Source organism: Apis florea, unplaced genomic scaffold (genome assembly GCF_048593485.1).
Source record: "Apis florea isolate Af1SG1 unplaced genomic scaffold, ASM4859348v1 contig_2272_pilon, whole genome shotgun sequence".
Lineage (NCBI taxonomy): Eukaryota > Metazoa > Arthropoda > Insecta > Hymenoptera > Apidae > Apis > Apis florea.
The window spans coordinates 3,664,901-3,685,976 of record NW_028256549.1 but is presented as its reverse complement, the minus strand read 5'-3'; the positions used below and the strand labels follow the sequence as shown (position 1 = coordinate 3,685,976).

At 45.5% G+C, this 21,076-nt stretch overlaps 1 protein-coding gene across 2 annotated transcripts in view; it reads right to left on the bottom strand.

Annotated features, from left to right (window-relative positions):
- The window catches only part of heca (hdc homolog, cell cycle regulator), a 141,017-nt gene that overhangs the window by 106,176 nt on the left and 13,765 nt on the right, over positions 1 to 21,076 (bottom strand). For both annotated transcript variants that reach the window (XM_086902367.1, XM_003696021.4), the window contains exon 2: positions 7,788 to 7,884. In XM_086902367.1, the coding sequence (XP_086758493.1) occupies positions 7,788 to 7,884 (97 nt within the window). The remainder of the gene's footprint in view (positions 1 to 7,787; positions 7,885 to 21,076) is intronic.

Sequence of the window (21,076 nt, the reverse complement as noted above, 5' to 3'; positions counted from 1 at the left end):
CTCCTCTCCGACAAATTACGATCTTTACGTAAACAACGAATCTTCCTTCCGTGGAAATGATCGAAATCGAAATTATTCCGTTCGTCCAATTTTTATCGTATATATTTAAAACTGCTCCTTTACGAAGTGTCTCGTGATTAAAAAGAGACTCGTTTCCCGTGGAAAATAAGTATTTAAGGAAGAAAAGAAAAAGAAAGATCGAAAGATTCTATCCGCATAATCTTCTACCACTCTTCGTCGAGTATAAGCGATACGAAAGTCTATCGAGCGAAATGGAAAATCCTGTTACACGATCGAATAGGTTACGTGGTACACTTGGGTCCCGGCGAAAAGAAGTCCTCGAGAAGATACTCGGGGAAACAATCGCGGCGAGTCATAGAGAGCAATCGTATTCGAGGAAAAGGGTATATCGTAAACGGTCATCGAGAGCAAGCCAATGTCCCCTCCCCTCCCCTCCGTTCCCATTTCCATAACGGGATTTTATTTCCATTTTCTCGCTGCCGCGGGAAAATAGAGGGCGCTTCGAGGAGAAGAAGAAGAAAAGAAAGGAAGAATTTCCACGCGTCCTCGAGTGGAATCGAAATAGGAAAGAGTCTTCGATCCCTATATAATGTCGACGATTGAGAAAGAGAGAGGCTGAATATCGACGCGATTCGACGCGGGATGTAAGAAACCTGGCGATCGAACACGCTTTCTCTCCCCCGTGATGTAAGAAAAGATGAGAGATGGGAGGAAAATTGAAAACTAGATTCTCTAGATTGAAAATTATGAAATCCCGCTCATCGATCGTCTTTCTTTCTTTTTTAGATTCGCGCGGCGCGCAAACGATTCCATTACCACCTCGATTTTGTAACGCGATGGCGGGTTTAGCAATTCCGTTGAGCGAGTTCCCACGGTTCGATTGTTTCTCATTCCGAGCGTGTGTGGATTTTGCTTTTTGAAATTCGGCAAGGAAAGAGGCAAAAGATAATTCGATAATTGGTGTAATGCGAGATATATCCGTCGAGAGATCCGCACCGCTATCGCTATCGCACGCACCACCGGCTGCAACGAATAATATATATATATCGTTCGATTTCCTGGGAGAGGGAGAGGGAGAGAGAGAGAGAGAAAAAAATAGGGCAGAGTGCAATCCAAGAAGCCATTAAAAGCGAAACCGCTCGGAGACAGAGCGCGCGGGGGAATGCGTCTCGCGAGTTTTATAATATCCGGTTGTGTGCCAGGCTAACAGGTAGGATTGTGTGACCGAACAATGTATCGAGTGTCACGAGGCGGAGAGAACTTATAGCGCAAAATGATTACGTAGTTCGACGAGAATACGAACCGAAGCGTGATATAATTACCTCAAGTTTTTTTTTTTCTTCTTTTTCTTTCTTTCTCTCAACAAGTTTTTCATTCATGTCCAATTTTCGCGTTCCGGTCGAGAATGAATATCGGTCGATTGTTACCAATCGGTATAATAATAATAACCGCACGTTCTTCGACGCCGATTTTCCTTCATTCTTTTTCTTCTTCTTTTTTTCTTTTCACCGTGAATCCAATGCAACGATTAACTATTATCTTATCGGTTCGGCTCGCTTCTTTTCGAGAGAATCGACACCGATGTAATCGTGTAATTAAACGACGGCTGGGAATTCTTTCATGGCCGAGCGCCTCGGAAATGGATCCCCATCACCGTCTCGAGAACACGAGAGAACATTTTAATGAAGAGAGCTCGATGAGGCTGATACTCGGGGCCGGGAGAAAGGGACTCTTTTCCGTTTAAGGAGAGAAGAAAGCCGGTCGAGCAAGAGGAGGGGGAGACCTCGTAAAAAAGCGCATTTCGATCGATATAATGCGAAACGGAAGCGACCACCATTCGTTATCTTCGTCCAGCGTTTCGTTAATTGTTCGTTGCCTTTTTCCCTCTCTCTCTCTCTCATGCTGATCCAATTCACTCTCCAAGCGAGAGTTATTAACGTGGCCCCCTTCCTCTCTTTTGACCATCATCATCGTCGTCTCTCCCATTCCGTTGTCTTTTGCTCGTTCTCGTTTCTCGTCGAGGCGATTTGTCAACCACGAAGAGAAGAGACGGAAACGGTGGCGATCGATTCATTAAAATTTCGACCCGGTTGCGTTTGTCTCGAATTTTCGACACTGAAAGACGAACGGTGGAAAGAGAGAGGTTGGGATACAGTTATGGTAATTTGAAAACGTCTGGAGAGCAGGATCGCGATGCATCATCGGGATATTTCGACTCGTTCGAGATTAACGGCGAGCGAGAAAAGGAAGGAGAAAATAGTTGCGAATTATCGTTCGCAATTCCGAGGGAGGACGAAAGGTCACTCTCGGCTTGTCTGCACGACGACGACGACGACGACGATGATGAGGATGATGATGATGATGATGATGATGATGATGATGATGATGATGATGATGAGAAGAAGAAGAAGAAGAAGAAGAAAGACGAGGAGAAAGCGGTGCATCTGCCGTTTGATTATTGGCGGAATCAGTTACGAGAGACTCGCTTCGGTGTCGTGATATTTAAAATATCGCGAGGAGGATCGAGAATCGTTCCAGTTCCAAAAATTATTCGTATTATCCAAGCAACAAGACAACTTTTACGAGCGTGCGGATTGTTAAATTATATTCGTAAATCGATTTGATTAAAATCGATCGATCGATCGTCCTTTCTTTTTCCATTCGCCTTTGCACTCGACCACGCAAAGAGAGAAGCATCACGTAGCCCCGTTTACGTACATCAAGTTCAGGGCCAAAAATAGTCGTGTGCGTGACGTGGGAGACGAGAAAAGCAACGAGGCTATCATGCATCGATCCGGTTGAGGTAGGTCTCGGTCGTCGAGGGAGAGCCCCGGGAGAGTCTTATCCCAGTTCAGGGAGAAATTTCAAGGATAGTCCGGCCCTCACGCACGGCTCTTTCCTTCTTCTCGTTAAAAAGTTTCCTTTGGAAACTGATCGAAATTATAGAAATTCCTACGACGAGAAGAAAGGGATGATAAAGATGAGACGAGGAGGGGGATAGAACTCGTGAAAAAGAAAAAAAAAATCATCGGCACGATTATTGCTGTCTGAAAAATAACGCGCACGGTCGGTGGCGAGCAACGGGCTGGAGAAGAATTGCGCGCGGGTTGCGCAACAGGAAGGCGAACGTTTAAGCTAATGACCTTTAATGCAAAGCTCTATTGTGCGCGACGGGCCTGGAACGAGGGTTAACGCACAAAATGTGCCCATCAGGGAGCGAAAAGGAAAAAGAAAAGAGGGGGGAAAAAGGAACCGGAGAGAGAGAATGCCTCGAATAACGAGGAGAGAGCAAAAACTCTCGTTGCAACGCTCGTATTTTCGAAATACCGACGCGCCTAACTTTCCCATTCAACCCTTTCTTTCCCTTCCTTCGACCCGATCGAAAAGAATCGAGCGCCTGCTGCTCTCGAATTCGAAGGAAATAAAATTGAAAATTCAAACTTGTCGAGTTGCACACCATGGACGAGACCGCGTCTCGAGGGGGTTGTTGGAAAGTAAGAAGGGCGAGAGTTTAGAAAATTTAGAATTGGATCGAAGTTGGAGAGGCGCAACGAAATTAGGAATGAGCCGCCGCCACCGAGTCCTCGGCGAGAAGTTCAATCGACCAAACTTCCGCGCGTCCATCGTTTCCCTCGCTCCACCCACCGTTGAATTTAATCAACGCCGACAGGATTATATTACTTAGAAACTATCTACTGGGGGAGAGGGAGGGAATAGCGCACGGTTCTTGCAACGAGCATGGAGAAATTCGCCGACTTGGAGAGAACGCTGTGGCACGCCCGACCCAGAGATGCACCCCCAGCCAAGGCCAATATATATACGGTTTAATCCTGGAAGATTGGTTGGCGACCATATCATTCCTCCGTAATTAACCCTCGTTCGACGAATTCAATTACGGTATGCGCGCTTCGCCGTTACAAGTATTGTTGCGCGTAAAATTCTCATTCCATTTCGCTTTTCGAGTAGTAAGAAAAAATATATTAGATCGATATACGAATATCTTCCTTTACTTATTATTCGTTATCTTTAATCGACGAAACAACGAGCAAAGATATTTCCACGAATATATCCGCACGAAAATAATAATCGTAGGCGTCGTTAATCGATAATCGTGCGATCCAATGGGAAATTTATAGGAGATCGCGGGAGACTGGAAACTCGGCAATTAGCCGCCACCCGGGCAAAAAAGGAAAAGTTCGATATCTCTCTCTCTCTCTCTCGATATCTCTCCTTACCGAGGAGGAGAGGCTCGCGTATAGGAACGAGGCGAGCAAGAATCGGTGACATCGATATCCACCGATACTACACTGTAAATTCTCCCAGCTGGCGTCGTTTCCTATTAGCTCCGACCGGTTGGACTCGCCGTCGTACATCAGCGTCAGCTCATCGGGAATCAATGTCCATCGACGTCCGCGGAAAAGTTGGACGAGAAGAAGAGTTGGCGGATAGAGAGTCGAGAAGCGGCTACTAACTGAACCGCGCGCGCAAAAGGTTTTCGACGTCGTCCCTTTAATTAATCTCCGCTCACGAGTGCCATTCAGAAGGGAACTCTGCCTCCTCGCCGACTCGAGAACGCTTCCACCAACCAAATATTCCGCGTGCAAAACTCTCGAAAGGTAGCTCTTCGTTTCTCACTGCGATGCGATATGTGTAAAAGTGTGTGCAAAGTTTCGATCAAATTTGTCTTCGCCTTTCCAAAGTATAGTGGTATTTCCTTTTTTCACGATGCATTTATGAGGCTGAATTCTTCTCGAGTGTCGTTCGAAGATTTTCCAAAGGCACCATCCACGATTTTTTAATCGTCGAAGCATCGATCGGAGTGGAATTCGTTACGCGGAATCCAAATGTTTACACGAAAATCGAGGAAGCTAGGAGGAGGAAAAGATGGTTGCGCAACGGAAATATCCGGAATCGCGGACGGATGAATTTGTGTATTTGTAGATCGAAAGGAAGGGAGAGAAGAGAAGAGAAGAAAGAGGAGGAAAAGGAGCCACACCCCGATCTAAAAGTGAAGCGAACTATTAAAGTGCACCCTGGGCACGATATATCCTCATTTCCACTCGACTCCATTTTCCCTTTCCTTCCCTAAATTTGCCATACTTTCGATCGATTCATTCAATTTTTACGATGCGAAGGGTAAAGCTTCGAGTTGTTTTTCTCATTGTTTCATAACACAAAATAAAGCTTCCGAAGCGTAGAGAATCGGATAGGAATATCTCTTCCTAGTAGATGGATAGAACGAAATTTATCCAAGAAGCAACTTCCAATCAATTGGAACAACACGTTGAACGTTCTTCGAACCGATACGCCAGAATCTCTGAAGATCGGTAAAAAAACTCGCGTTGTTAGGTTGGCAAGGGAGGACACGAGGGTGGTGGTGGTTCGAACGGCAGTTTCGAGGGTCGAGGTTGTTCTTCCTCCTCTTTCGCCCGATCGGAATCGCTGCATATGCAAAATTCGCGAGGGGAAAGAAAAAAAAGATCGACCTTCCCTCGACGAGACACGACGCGTTGGAAAGCAACCGAGAGACGACGACGAATCGGAAAGCGAGCTCGAAAGAGTGGGCTGGGATCGCGCGATGGGAAGAACTCTGGCCGCATGGAAACTGGCTCGCTTTTATTTTCGCGCTGCGTGCGACCGAGCCTTAAAACGCTGGAACCAAGCTTTTCACGCGGGAAATCCCTGCTCGCGCGTATGAAAGGAATCCCCGCGCGCTGTAAACCTCGCGTTGCGCCGTATCCATTGTTGCCTCTAATAAAGCGTGCGCGCCTTTTCCTGCGTTCGCAAAAGGAATAAATAACGGGGCCGCGGTGGACGATGGAGAGGCGAAACCGGGGGGAGGGGGTCTTTTATGGGCTACCTTCCTCGACGAGAGAGCGAGAGAGCTGAAAGAACGTAGCGATGAAAGGTTATGCGAAAAAGCCAGACGCAAAAGAGTATATTATACTATACAATCCAACAACGCGCCTTCCTCTCTCTCTCTCTCTCTCTCTTTCCCCTTTTCTCTCGCGGTTCATGGGCCGCTCTATTCCGAACAACAATATTCAGAAATTTTCAAACCCTGTGGATGGTATAACGACGGGTAGGTGGTAGACGAGTCGCAAATTAACCCTTTCTCCTCCACGTCGATGATGTTTTTCGGCGGTAACCCTCGGTGGAGTGCACAGGTCCCGGGCTAACGAAAACACGAGAAGGGTGAATATGTGTATATATATATAACCCGTTGCTCGTTTCGCCGCCACTTACACAGAAGGGGAAGACGAACACGCACCACCCGGCTATTTTGCTAGCTCGTTCTTCCTTCTCCTCTTTCCTCCTTTCCTTTCTTTCTTTCTTTTTTCAAACGCACTCCCTCGAAATGGTGGGTAATTCGAAAGTTGGAGGCGCGCAAGCAAGGAACGCGCTATTAAGCACAGGGACACGCAACGGGGTGGTCTCTAACAAGCGCGAAATACCTTTGGACCATGCCCGTTTTTCCGGCACATAAAAATCACGCGTTCGACGATCACCGGGTATTAATTCTCCTCGCCGGCGCGTATTAATTTCGTCCGAGTTTTATCGCCCGTTCAATTTACACCACCGTGTAACCGTGTCATTTAATCTATTTGTAATCCGTTTAATCGATTCGCCACACCGCGTTTCGAAACGCGGAAACGCGAGTTCTGGGATTCCACCGTCGATGGGAGGGAGAACAGATCGTTCGTATCTCAATCGATGTTTTTTCCAACTTTACGGGACGAGGTAGGATTATTAAGAAAAAGAAAAGAGAAAATAGTGGCGCTTAATTTCGCTCGATCGATCGATTGGATTTTAAAATTAATCGGAGAGAAACTGGATTTTACGAAAGACGTAAAAGATCGGCGTGAATCATGGTTAAATTCCTTCCGAAACACGTTATCGCGTATCTCGTTCATCGATCGACCTACCGCAACGCGGTATATTATCCCAACACCGATTAAAAGGATCGATCGAAGGCCTTCTATTACTACTACTACTACTCTCCCTCTCGAGCGTATCTCGCGTGTGCACGCCGAAATAAACGAAACGCGCGAGCGTGCACGCGAAGGGGGAGGGGGATGGTGCGCGAATGCACGAAACCGCCGCCGTGTATTGATTTTCCCTCGCGTATTTGGGGTAGGACGACAGTGTTACGAGCTAACGGCGAGAGCCAAAGGATTCGCGATGGGAGGGAAAGCGTGGAAAGCGAAACGAAGCTCGCGTGAGAGAGAATATTTCTGGGGGGCTGATACGTGACGCATATGGCGTTATCAACGACAAGGGTGGAATTGCGTGAGCTGCGATACGCGTTGCAACGTCGAATAAACAAATTGTGGAGGGAGGAGGATCGAAATTGGACGAGAATTTATGGCTGATATTATGCCTATTCTTTTTTTTAGATATATTGAGAAAATTGTAAAATTTTGAAACGGTATATGTGGAATGGCAGAATTATCGTAATTAACGATCGGTTAAGAGAGAAAGACGACTCTCTTAGAGAGACGCTTAAAGCAAGAGGATATGGCACGGCATTCGCCCGTGACCTTGCTCTATCTATCGCGCGCACACCTTCCGCTTTAAGGAATCCTTCCTTCTTCTTCTTCTCTTCGCCTTCTCTAGACTAACGAGGTCACGCTATTTCAAACTTTCCCCGATCTTAACGCACCGTCGAGGAAGCGAAGGAAAATACATCTTACGTCTCGCGGATGGGATTCGCGCGGATTCACACAGTTTCGAAACGAAGAAGTTGGAAACGTTCGTTCGCTTACCTTTATGTGATACGAGTTGAGTTTGGTGCGCGGCAGGCTGTTGAACGCGCTGAAGTCCAGGCGACGAGAGAAGATTCCGTTCGCACCGCAGCTTTGCCTGCAACCAAAATTCCGACGTTAGTTCAATCTAATCCATTTCCCCTGCAAAACAACGAAATCCGTACAACATTTTCAAGCGGGCTTCCTTCCACCTTTTTGATACGCAAACATTTTTTGTACGTTGAAAAATTACAGAGGCCACTCAGAGGTTTTAAATTAGCCTCATATATATTACAAGTCCCACCCTACAATTAAACCTTAATTACTATATTTGTCGTTCTACTTCTTTGTTAGTTCGAATAAACCAATTTCGTTAAATTTAAATAAAAAAAAAAATTTTCTGCGCAATATGGCCTTTTCAATACGTTTCGCATAACGATACGAATTCTGGCAAAAATAATATCTTCCCCCCGCGAGAAAAATTCACGTCGCGTAAAAAGTTTCTCCCGAGGATGATCCCTTTAAAATCCTTGACGGGAGGGAGGGGGGGGGGGGAAGAAGAAAAAAAAATCAGGGTTCTCTCGTGATACATAATAATTCCCCTCCCTTCGCTCGATAACCACCCTCCTCGGTGCGTCTCGCGTGTAACGCGAGGGGTCGGTCGGTTTTCGAGCTCGTACGCGTTTATCCCCGCAAGCCGATGGAAACGAGCTCGCCGAGGACACGTACCATCGTGCTGCTCTCTGCTTGTATCCATCGCGGGAACGGGGAGAGAGAAAAGCCAGCCGAACGGAAGGAAAAATTTGAAGCGAGCAACGAACGATCGACGCGTAAAAACTCGCAAGCAGAGAGGGGAGGAAAAGCCGGATAATTTTCGAAACGTCTACGAGAGAAGCTACGCGCGCCTCTGGCTGCTCCGCGATTGTGGATTCGATACGCGCAAGCAGCACGAGAGAGGAGAGGCACCGCGCCAGAGCACGTATCTGCGTTTCACGCTCCACCGAGCCTGACGTCCGATTCCATTGGCCGCGAACCTTGGCGTATTAAAGGAGTAAACTTGGGTATGGAATTGCGCAATGGAGCACCCGTTGCTTCGTTGCGCGCAAGTTTCGTTGCTTCGAAAATGAAATCAATGGGAAGGAAACTCGGGAAAGTTGGGGAAGCTCGTTCGTATATAAAGTTCGATTTCCTTGGATCTTGCTTCCTTGGATCTAGTTGGGAATATTATTCATTAGGGGAATGAAACGTTTGGGAAATTGTCGAGAGAGTGAACGAACGTTCGAAGATCGCAGTGGTGGCTAATATGTCTTAATTATTTCAATTACGTTTCATTTGGCTGTTTTTCTTTGTCGTGTTCTATAATTCACTTTCACCGAATGACGCAAGTTTTAGGTTAGCCATTTAGATTTCTCAGCGTTACACAACACGCTATAGTACTGCTCGAAGAGCTTCGTTTACACGAATCGAGTTAACATATTCGCGAATACCAATGAGACGTGTCTTCGCCATCTCACTGTAAACTTTCTCCATCATCCAAATGCTCGTACCCGATACGAGATATACATATACGTCTCCAAAATGAAAAATGGCAAAATTTAAATTTCGTCCTCCAATTATTAAACTCCATCCGAAACACATCGTTTTCGAACTCGTTTCGAACTCGTTTCGAGGTTGGCGATTATTACGAACGATACACGAATACCAAAGTTCTCCCGTCGAAACCGGATAGAGAGAAAAATGGTGGTTGGGGCAGGCGGTGAAAGGAAGTTACGTAGGAAGGTATGGAAGGAAGAGGAGACGAGGAGGCGAAACGAAGGAAGCACCCAGGCGGGAAGTCGGGCACACGGAGTGCTGGCATCGTGCACACGGTGGGGGTCCGACCTTAACCTTGGCCTCGAGACTTGGACGGGAGAGTCCTCCGTCGTCCCTCCCAGTACAACTCTCCTCCCCCTACTTTTCGCGACGTCCACGAAAAATATCCATCCGTTGTCCTCGCGCATGCTGCTGCACACGATGTGGGGGAGGGGGGAGGAGGGAGAGGGGGATCATTGCGACTGCATTATGCAACGCGGTGCATTCCTCGCGGCCGAGAGAAGGCGACGTAGGACGTGCATTGACCGAATTCCCCGAACCGTGGAAACGGTGCTACGGAAGAAAAATATAACCGCCTTGAAGTACAAGGGCGATCGAAGATAGCGTTGTAAAAAAAAAGAAGGAAAAAAAAAAAAAAAAAGGAAAGAAAAAACAAATGGAAGAATTATGGTAGATGCGCGCTCGCATGTGTTGAATTTTATCCTGAGAGAATGCAATTCATACAAGAATAAGATTGCTTGCGAATCTCCGTTTTTTTTTTTTTTTGTACGCATCTTATCTATATTTATTTATTCACGTTTTTTTCTTATTCTTTTATTTTTTAAAGAATAATCTTTAAAGGGAATTTTAAATAAATATCGTATCGGATATCCGTGTGTACGAATTGTGGAAATTTCACGAGGAATTGTACTGCAGGTCCACGATGCTTATTAATCTTCGTCGTTTCGTAATACACAAATTTTAAAAATCGCCAAAGATATACGGAACAACGATCAAAATTTCAAATTTATCATTTTCACGCTTATTAATGTATGTAGATACTTTTAGCAAAACGAATATCTTTATTCAAGGACGTTATCCTTGTTTTAATCGCATTATAATTCTAGCGTTTAAGTTAAACGCTCAACGAGGTAACCGGAACACGTTCGAGGCGTTGAGAAAGAAAGAGAGGAGAGAGAGAGAGAGAGAGAGAGAGAACACGTCACACGGAATTCACCGGCACCAAAAAAGGTTGTGGTTCACGAGTTACCAGGTGATGGGATTTGCATACAAGCAGAGCGTAACGAAGCTCGAAGCATATCGTTGCTCGAAAACCAATATTTACGTCCAATTGCGAAAGGCTAAGCGCCCATCTCTGCACAACAAATAGGGGCCGTGGTCTCGGTTCTGTCGTTAATTTACATGATGCGAGAACCGACAAAAGCGCGACCGGTTATTTTCAATCACTGCCACTTACGCGTCTCTCTCGCCTCTCCTCCCCCTACCCATCGATCGTGTTCGATGACTAACAACAACCCACGGGTTGCGCAATCTTCGACGAGAAACGTTAATAATCGATAGAGCGATTATTTCGCGAATCCAAGCGTCGCGTGCTCGTTTCCCACGAAATTAACACGATCGAATCATCATATTTCTCGATGCATAATTTCCACACACCTGGCTCGGAGCGTCGAAACTCGTTCCGCTCTTCAATAATCCGTGGTGATTAACTTTCAAAATTATATATACGTGCAACAACGTCAACGAAATGGTGGTATTATTTTTTTTTTTTTTTTTTTTTTTTTTAGAGGGCTGGAAAAGTCACGACATCGAAGAGCCAAATAAGTTTCGAAATCAAATAATCGACGAAATAAAGAAAGAAGTGGAGGAGGAAGAAACATGTCCGACCAATTTCGAAACTTCTTCTTTACTAGAATTTATATACCGATATCTCCAGTCGCGATCTCTATTCTCTCCGCTACTTTCTCCTTCGATCGCCAATCACGAGGCACGATAATTCTTGCAAAAGAAGAGGCTGGATTCCTAAAGAGAGAGAGAAAAAAAAAAATTGCTCGCGACCCATTAAAAAAATCTCGTATACGCGACGATGGTTTATATAAAAAAAAAAAAAAAAAAAAAAAAAAGATCGGTTCAATTTATTGAGGGGAAGAGAAAACCGGTTTCCAAGACCGGCCGCGTGCATATTATCGCGAAAACGGATTGGACAGAAGCGCGGCGGGCACGCACCGCCGCCGTCGTCGTCGTCTGCCAGAGGAAAATCATTATCTATAACCTTGACGCGCCTTCGGTAAGGCCGTGCGCGTCACTTCCGAATCGAGGAACGAGTTTTCAAAAGGGAAATCGCGGTTTATCGAGCGCGGTTTCTTTCGTCCGCGCGTGGAAAAACTTGGGAAGCGTTGGCGAGAAACGAGATAAAGCAACAGAGGTCGGTCTCTTTAAATATCGTCGAACGGAAAAACCGTTGGAGGTAAGAAAGATTTCTATATGCGGCGAATCGGTGGATATAGCGCGTTGGACGACGACGATACTCGAAGCGGTATCCCGCTCGCTCGGGCGGGATTTGAAATTCTAATTGGATAATTAGCAATCTTCTTCGACGATTGGTGATATAAGCGAATTCGCGGATTCATGGATGATCGCTTCGAGAACGTTTCCACGACGATATATCGCGCACCGATCTTGGGAACGGCGACGGTTGCATCATTTACTTGTAATCCTTATCCTTGCAACGTTAATAATCGTCCAATGATAAAATTCTGAAGTTCTTAATTGCAGATTATCTTATCATCGAGTTGGTGGGAAGATTTTTCCTCGACACCCCTCGAATCCCCTCCTTTCGTTAATACACCTTTCGATACGAAGTAAAATTCTGGATTTCAGCTTTTAAAATTTTCGCGTCTCGATTGAACACGTGTCTCGAGATTGAACACGTCTTGCGTGCAAATAATCCCTCCCCCCCCCCCTCTCTAGATCGACGCCATCTCTCCTCCACCACGATCTCGTAACACGAGACACGCGTTACGCGAATACGCTCGAGTGAATCAATTTTTTGCAATTGGACACCTTGGTAGGACGATAATACGCGGATCAGTCGTGCACGTTACGAATCGGTTTGTATTTCTAGGAAGCGTTTCACAATCGACACGCAGCGCCTCGTTCCATTCCGCTACGGGGTATGAATGACACGACGACGACGACGACGACGACGACAACGCTGAAAAGAAATAATCCTCCTCCGTACACGCCATTAGAGTAGAGGAATCGTGAACATTGCGCGAGAGCTCGTTGTTTTTGTCTATCCGTGGTCGAACGGGACGGTGTTCCTCTCTCGTTAATTTATCGCGAGGAGTCGGTTAATCAGACGCCGGTTCGTCGAAACGCGCTAACTGTTCCTCGTAATTTTGTCGGCGGCTTTCACAGACAGTTGTAAAACTGTTTGTGGAAATTGAGCCTGAGAAGCGTGAAATATAACCGTGACGGCGCGTCTTGCATGCAGCATCGGGAATATATCGGTTCTTATTTTAACGCGATAGAATGCAATGTATGTATCTTGTTCGAAAAAAGAGAGATTAGAATTGTTTTCTTTTTTTTTTTTTTTTAAACGTTCGTTTTTTACGGGATAAAAAGAAGTAAAAGTATAACGAACGAATGTGGTTATTAAATGGCTCTTTGAGAATTATGCGCGTGTCATTTTTTTGCTGAATGAAAAGGAGGAAAAAATTCGTGAAAATTAATATAAACAATCGTATATAAACAAAGAGAACGTGCGTATAACGCAAACGAGATAGAGAAGGCACGGTGAAAAATTCCATCGTATCTGTAATTTCTTTTCTTGAATAAAGAATTATTAATTTATCTTTTCCATCGTGCGCGTTGATTTATAATACGCGCTCATCGTCTTTCAATTTTAATTCAAAAATAAAATTACACGATGATGAATTAAAGATCAATCAATTCCATCGCGGTTACCAACCATCTGGGATGAGTGAAAATTCAATTGCCGGCCCACCTGCCAACCCAGCTGACGTTCAACGTGTTAATCGCACCGTATCTTGTTTGTTCACACTTTGTGACTAGATACGCGAGTTCTCTCTCCTCGCGGCGATTCGATGCAAGTTGGAACGAAAAGAAAATAATTTTCCACCCAAGGGGATCTGAAAATTGTGCACGAGGTGGGTTCTGTCGGGTTCGAGAGTCCGTGGAACGACTCCGCGAGAGGGACACGGACCAAGGACGCGTACGCGTCTTGCAAAGTGATTTGCGAACCCGGTGCGCCACTGCAAGGACGCGTTACACGTATCCGGGCTGCAGCCACAGCTTGTTAAGCTTTCGAAGGCCGCTCCACGGCCTATCCTTGGAATTTCAATCAGCCTATTTGCCTATCGTGTCGCTTTCGGCGGTTTTTCGAAATTCGACTCGCTCTATTAAAAGAAGAGGGAATACAACTCGTACGCAATATCGTTTCTCCATTAACGAAAAGCTGTCTGCCAACTTAAAAGAGAAGAATTATCTTGATATTTTTTGCAAGATTCGTTCGATCGATCGATCTTCTCGTTAACACGATTTACGTTAAAATTTATACTTTTCAATCCGACGATCTTGTTTCAACAAATCTTTAGCGTTATCATCTCCGCTTGGTAGGAGCAGCAAGAAGGAAAAAAAAAAAAAAAAAACAAACTTCGATCCAAGCGTTAATCTGCCTAAGAAAATAATAATCCTTCCATCCGTTTTTCTAAAAAAAACTCGACCGTTTTTTTTATACATCGCGACGACAAAATGTCGATTTGAAAGAAAAAGAAAAAAAAACCCACGATTTATACTTCGCCTCGAAGCGGAATCCCGACAGTCCTTGAATTAAATAACGGGAATAAATCATTCGAGCTTGTAGGCGCTATTTCAATTAAGACAAAACATTGTAACTCATTCGCGCAACTTCCTGAATGATCTAATGTTTAACATTTCATTCTCCGACTGTCGAAGAAGAAGAAGAAGAAGAAGAAGAAAATAAGTGTTTGCAAATCGTTAAACAGCGCAGATCGCGTTAATCGGCTTCTATTTCGTTTCGCTGTTTTTTTTTATCGTTTTCACTCGTTACATCACACGGCGCAACATTGTGTACGTGTTTTATTTGCGTCGCGCACTTTATTCCAACCACCTCTCCACCACCAACACACAGCATACTTCGCAGCAGCGCGGCGGACGACGAAGTATTATCGGTATCGCGCGAGAGAGAATACCGACACGCGACTATCCGGCTCACGTGACCCAACACACCTGCGTACACACGTACACACACACCGCGGCGCTCCTATCGTGTGTTTATAGTCGATAAATAAACGTACTGTTTACGCGGTTTCTAAGGCGCCTCCGCGTTTTTTTTTTTTTTTTTTTTTTAAAGGAAGGTTGAAGATCAAAATGGAGAAATGGAGAAAAAAGATTCGAAAGAGAAAAGGAAACGAGGAGAGGGAGGAAGGAGTGGGAGGAAGGAACGTTCGCGTAGAACCATCTCGTGAAAAATGGGCGCGCGCGCGCGTGCGACAGAGAGAGAGAGAGAGAGAGAGAGTTTGCCACCGCTGATCGTCGCATTAACGATGTTTTTCACTCGAGGCATTTTTGCGCAGTTAGTTCGCCGCGATAAGAGAGCCTCCTGACTCAGATGCTCTTCCGTTTCTGTCCTCAATGTCATCCCACTTATCCACTCTCGTCGAATTCTTCTCACGAGGTAACTTTTACCCAGACGATGCAATTTTCGTGAAAATTATACCTTCCCTTTTTATTATTCTCGATACTCTTCTCTTTTCAGTTCCACCATGCATTTCCTTGCGATTCTTTTTCTTCTTCTGTTTTTCTTTTTAAATAATAAGCTTGTCGGGTAGTAGCTTGCGCGGGTCGATAAATATCGTTTCCGAATCGTTCGAAATCGACGGTGAAAAAAACAGACACTGCGTCTGGACGTGACGTGTGTCGTGTCGTCGGTATCTGTGACGCAACATAAGCGACGGACAAAATAGGAATCACGCTGGAACGCGATGATAATAACAGGGAGAGTAGTAGAGTTTGTGTCGGCCAACTGCAGACCCGGCTATACACACATCGGCGTGTATAACGGCATCGATTATTCACAGATATCGACGAAATACATATTTTTCGCTACTAAAAATAACATTACAACACGAATAATAGCGAATTACGCAGAGAGAGAGAGAGAGAAGAGAGAAACAAAATGTTGCAACATTCGGCGATACACTTCGTCAAGGATCGATTTGGAATTTCTCCGCGCCACGAGAGAAAAGAAAAGAAAAAAAAAAAAAAAAAGAAAGAAAAACTCGATCCGCATCGGTAATCGAATCGCAAAGCGTTTTACAAACAAAGTTACAAAGGAGGCCGATCGCGCGAGGCTCGAAGAGTGATCACGGAGCGTTTGGATCGTCCTCGGTGACCGAAGATGAGACAGGCGGGATTCGCTTCACGAATTACTTACGCAGGAACGTGAGCATCCTACGTAAGGAGGTTGCAGCTGCCCGCCGCAATTTCCTCCACCCGTCATCCAACACGCTTTTCTCTCTCTCTCTCTCTTCTGAGATGGGTATATAAAACGAGAAGAGGTGAGTAACCAACGGGTTGGAGAGAGAATTTTTTCCAAAACGGCTCTCGCAGGTGTGCGCTAATGAGTCGAACGGACGATAATGGAAAGTACGAAAAGGAACTCGGACACAATGACCACCACCGACCGACCGGCGAGGTGTCGCGCACCTTTTACGAGTTTCTCATAACCGGCCGATCCGTGGAAACTGTTCGAACCGACGATTATCGTTCCTCTGCCGTTCTCTTTTTTGCCCGCGTCGCGTGAGAAAGTGCTGCTCGTTAACTGCTCGTGCACAGCACGAGTGGCTCGGGAAATATCGATCGATTTCCAACGGCCTGGACTCTGGAACCGAGACCCTGACCCTCTCGGCTCGAGCGATGCCGAATTTTTTGTTACCGTTCAAAATAATCAAATACGTGTGAATTACGTAAAACGCGTTGAACTTGACCTGAGAATGAGTAAGACTGCTCGAAAAGTTAATCTATCCTTGAAAATTGGGAACGATCTTGAATTATTACATTTCTCGAAACGTATTCTAAATGTTCTAAATGTGGATGATATCGTACGCATATAATTCGCGCATCGAGTTTACAAAGTTCGGATATCCTTTGTCTATCTATAATAGTTCCGTTTAAAAGAGGTAATAGAGACGTTCGATACGTCGTTCGACGACTTCACGTTTCACTTAATTTTACGACCTCGTTTGTGTCGTGGTGTGTACTACAAACACCGTAAAACACGATGTGTATGATTATCGGATAGCTCTCGAAATAACTCTCTCGGCTAAAATTCTCTTTTTTAATCTCTTTTCGGAAACTTCGAAAAGAGAACGACGTGACACGCGACGACGACACACACACACACACACCACGTCGATCGATATCGTCTTCTTCGAATACTTCGATTCGTTGCATCATCGTCCGATACACCAGATCGTCGCACGATCGAGATTAATTATTTGCACAGAGTCGACGACAGATTTTTAAGCGGTACACAATCTATTTTCCTTATATATCGTTATCTTCGATTTCCAAACAAAATAAAATTGTTCAACAACGAATCTCAATTTACTCTTTCCACACGCTGTAGTATCGCGAGTCTAGCAATTAGACGACACTTTCGAGAAAGGATGCGGGAATGCCGCGATAACGAATGTACGCGAAGACCGGTTTCTTCCGCTCGGTTCCTATTAATAGGTGGCATAAGTATGCGGAATGGAGAAGGCGAAAAAACGAGGAAACAAAGAAAATGACCGAAGAAGAGAGAGAGAGAGAGGCAGAAAAAAAACTTTGGCAGGCAAGAAGAGAATCGACACCGGTCAACGTTACGTGCACCGAATCGAGAATCGTGTGATTCACCACGTGTGATGCCGCATACGCGCATTCTGACTTTAATTGTATGCTAATTCCGGAGTCGAGTGTCCGGAGTCGCTAATTAAAGAGACGGAGGCCTCGAAGGTAAACAGCCGTAGAGGCGAGAAAAAGAGAGGGAGGGAGAGGCGGATCGTTCTCGACCGATTTCATAAACCGACGACGACGACGACGACGAGCGACCAACTCGAAAACAACTCCCGTGAACGATAACGATCCGGCATAATATTAGCCGAGCAAACAAATTTCAATCGGCTGAATCAAACGCGCGACACGCTCGCGCGATTCTATTTTAAATTCAAGGGAAACGACTTTCTACTGGCTGGTCGCGTGCGATTGAAACGTTGCGCGATATAGTTATTTGTAAAGCGTGCTCTTGATTCCGTTTGTACGGGATAAGATAAACGAGGCGAGAGAATAAAGAGGAAGGAGAATTCGTTCGATAAATTTAACAATTACTCTCTAATCGATTCTCCAAAAGTCACGCGACCCTCCTTATTTTCAAATATTTCACTTTCGTAAGAATGATTATCTCTTAGAAAAGTCAAGCTTGAATTAATCGTAACACAGAAATCAAACGCGTGAACGAATGCGAGGAAATTAACTCGATTCTCTTAATTCTCTCGAAATTCGAGGAAGGATAATCTCGTTCCCCCTTCCGCGAACCGGGCAGGCAGATTATACCCTTTTCTCACAGCTTAGAAAAGCGATCAGGTGCGAACGATCCTAAACGAGCGCAGGGAAACCGGTCCAAGTTTCGTTCTATAGGAGAGAGTGGTAGTTGGCTGGTATCTCCGGTAAGCGTGTGAGTACGTCTCTCGTGCGTATTCCCAACCAACGTTCAAATTATAACCCCGTGAAAGATTCGTCCGACTCGGCGTGTTTCATCAACCCTTCCCTCTCGATCACCGAGTCATCGAGAAGTATCCACGGATGGAATTCGCCCAAGGATACGAGAGGAGAGTTTGTCGAGGGGACGTGCGTGCGTAAATACACCGGCAGAAATGGAAGGGAGAGAGCCTTTTGCCACGAGTGTGTTTCGTTAAGGTTCTGTCCACACCCTTTGTGTGACCGCGGAGCTCTGCCTTTGACACTGTCGTCGCCGGTGTCCTCGAGCGCGGCTTAAAAGCGTGCGATTTCACGTGTCAGATTCAGGAATCGGGGAAAAGGGACGCGAGGAGGAGAAGGCGTCGAATCGTTACACACCGCTTTGTGCAACTCGAGCGACCGACTCTCCTCGACGAGACGACCGGCCGAATCGAGAGGGGGTGGGTGGAGCGTGGCGAAAGTAAACCGGGAGAAACTGGGAGGAGGAGGAGGAGAGGAACCCAGTCGATAATCACAACACGAGGTTTATTTGCCTCGAGAGGCTGCATCGAGAGAGAAGGAAGCATCCCCCGGTTTTCCTCGATAGCAAAGCTCGAAGGCAAGGCAAATACGCCCCGGGAAACACAAGTATTTCGGGGAATATAATGGCGAGGTTTACAAATAATTATACCGGAGACGTTGGCCCCTGTTTGCTCGATACAGGGAGGCGGCTTCCCTCCTCCCCTGTTTCCTCCAGCGTGTATACACACGCGCATGCAGCACACCCTTCTCGATATTTATTATTATATATCGTATATAAAAAAATCTCTCCTACCCCCGTGTATCTTTCGATATTTAATACCGGATAAATAAACGAGGGGGAAAGAGGCGTAGAAATTAACGATTACACCGGTGAGAGATAAAAATCGAGCCGAGATAACAGACAATTCGTGTTAATCTGTTTACTATTATTGTTACGATATATTTTTAATCTTTAGGGAGTCAGAGAGAGAGAGTAGTTAATAGAGCGCGTAAATATGAAATATATACTTCGATAAATAAATATATCTAATCGGCAATTAATTCAATCTACTACTCTTACGAAACGAGATCAATAACTACGTGAAATTTGCCATAGATAGAGGAAAAGTTTTGTATTTCCTTTTATCGAAACGCATCCTAATATTCGGGGTATGGTGGAAATTACCCCTCTTTCTCTCGATTCTCAACGACGCCACGTCGTTAAATTTCCCAGTTTATCAGGGAGAGAAAGAGAGAGAGAGAGACACGTAGGGCCCCCGTCGATTACAAGAAATGAAGCGATTCGCGGCTATCTGGCCGCCTCCGCGAGGCGAAGCCAGCAACAACGCCCGGTTTCGTTCCTTCCTTCCTCCTCCCCTTTTCCTCATCCCGATAACGATCCGCAGCAGTTTCTGCACGCGAGTGGATCCCAAAAGAGGTGTTAGCGGCCGAGGAGGCTGAGAAACTGGTTTCTAAAACTCGGTCCAACGCGTCCGGGCCGAGACGAGAGAGAGAAGCAGGAGAAGAAGGGAATATCAGGGGTCCCTGTGCGTCCAATAAACCGAAAATGGAGTCGAAACGCGTGTCGTGGAGAAGGAGGAGGCAGAAGGACCGTGGAGGTCGTACCAAAAGGCGCCTCGTACCGGACTTATCCCCTATACTCTCGGCTTCAAAACTCGTCCACCGCGGTTAATCCCCGCCTCGAGTTTCCTTCGTGGCTCTACGAATTATTCTCTGGATTATGCGTGTGACAGCGATCGAGAAGGAGAATGGTTCGAGTTTCCAGAGAGCTCGAACTTTATTCGAATCGTTTAAAGGGAGTCGCGAGAAACGCGACGTGGAGGAGAAGAGACTGCCGCGTTATCCGGAGACGAAATCTTTGGATAATAACGATTTCTGCGTCTGCCATGATTCGAGATTCGAATTCAAGATTCCAACTCAAAAGAGGAAGAGAAGAGTCAAAAGTAATCGCATCATCATCGTGGATAATCGTTGAAATAAAAAATTTTCAATTCGTATTCGTCTCCTCCCATAATCATACACGATATATCGTTTCGCGAGTTTCTCTCCTTTCGTTATATACCTCGCTCCAACTTGAATACCGGCGAGGGGAGGGGGGAATTAGGAACGACTGTCGAAACGAGCAAACGCGTGGATTCCAACGGTGTGTGTAACCGTGAAAAGATTGTTACGAGCGAGAGAGAAAGAGAGAGAGAGAGAGGTGGCGCGCAACGGTGCAGATATAACCTTTGTCCATCGACTCTAATTAAAAAATTCCTGGCGACTGGACGGTTTGTGGGTCGGCCGGGGATTGCCCATTCGAAATCCAAGCGTGGCGCCGCCAAGTCGATGGCGGTCGATCGGTTTCGTAATGGTTCCTACTACTACTACTACTACTACTATTACTAAACCACCACGCGCGTTTCGCTAACTCTCGCATAATCGAGTTGCGTAAGTCGGGGACGACGAATTTTGTATTTCGGGTCGAGATACATCAGGGCATTGTTCCAACTGCCCGCGTGAAAATATCCTTGAACGGATTCTTTCCCATGAAATATTGTGTCTAGAAGTTAATTCTGGTGCCTTTTCAAACAATAAACTCATCGTTTATTCGAAATATTCGAATTTTTTTTTTTTTCCTTTCGATAAAAAAGCAACCAGTAAATTATCTTTTCTTTCTCGCTTCGCACGATTCAACATTTACATTTTTATAAGTCTTGCTTTCACGATTAAACATCACGATTGAAAATTCTAGATTTTTAATACATGTACTGCTTGCTCCTTCTTTTCTCTCCTTTCCTTCCTTCTCTCTTTTCCCCAAGGAGAAGATTAGTGCGCCATTCTGACAGACTGAGGAAGAAAAAAATATCATCGAGGCGAGGATAGCTGGACGAAACGGCCAAGCTATTTTATACGAAATCGACCATCCAAAC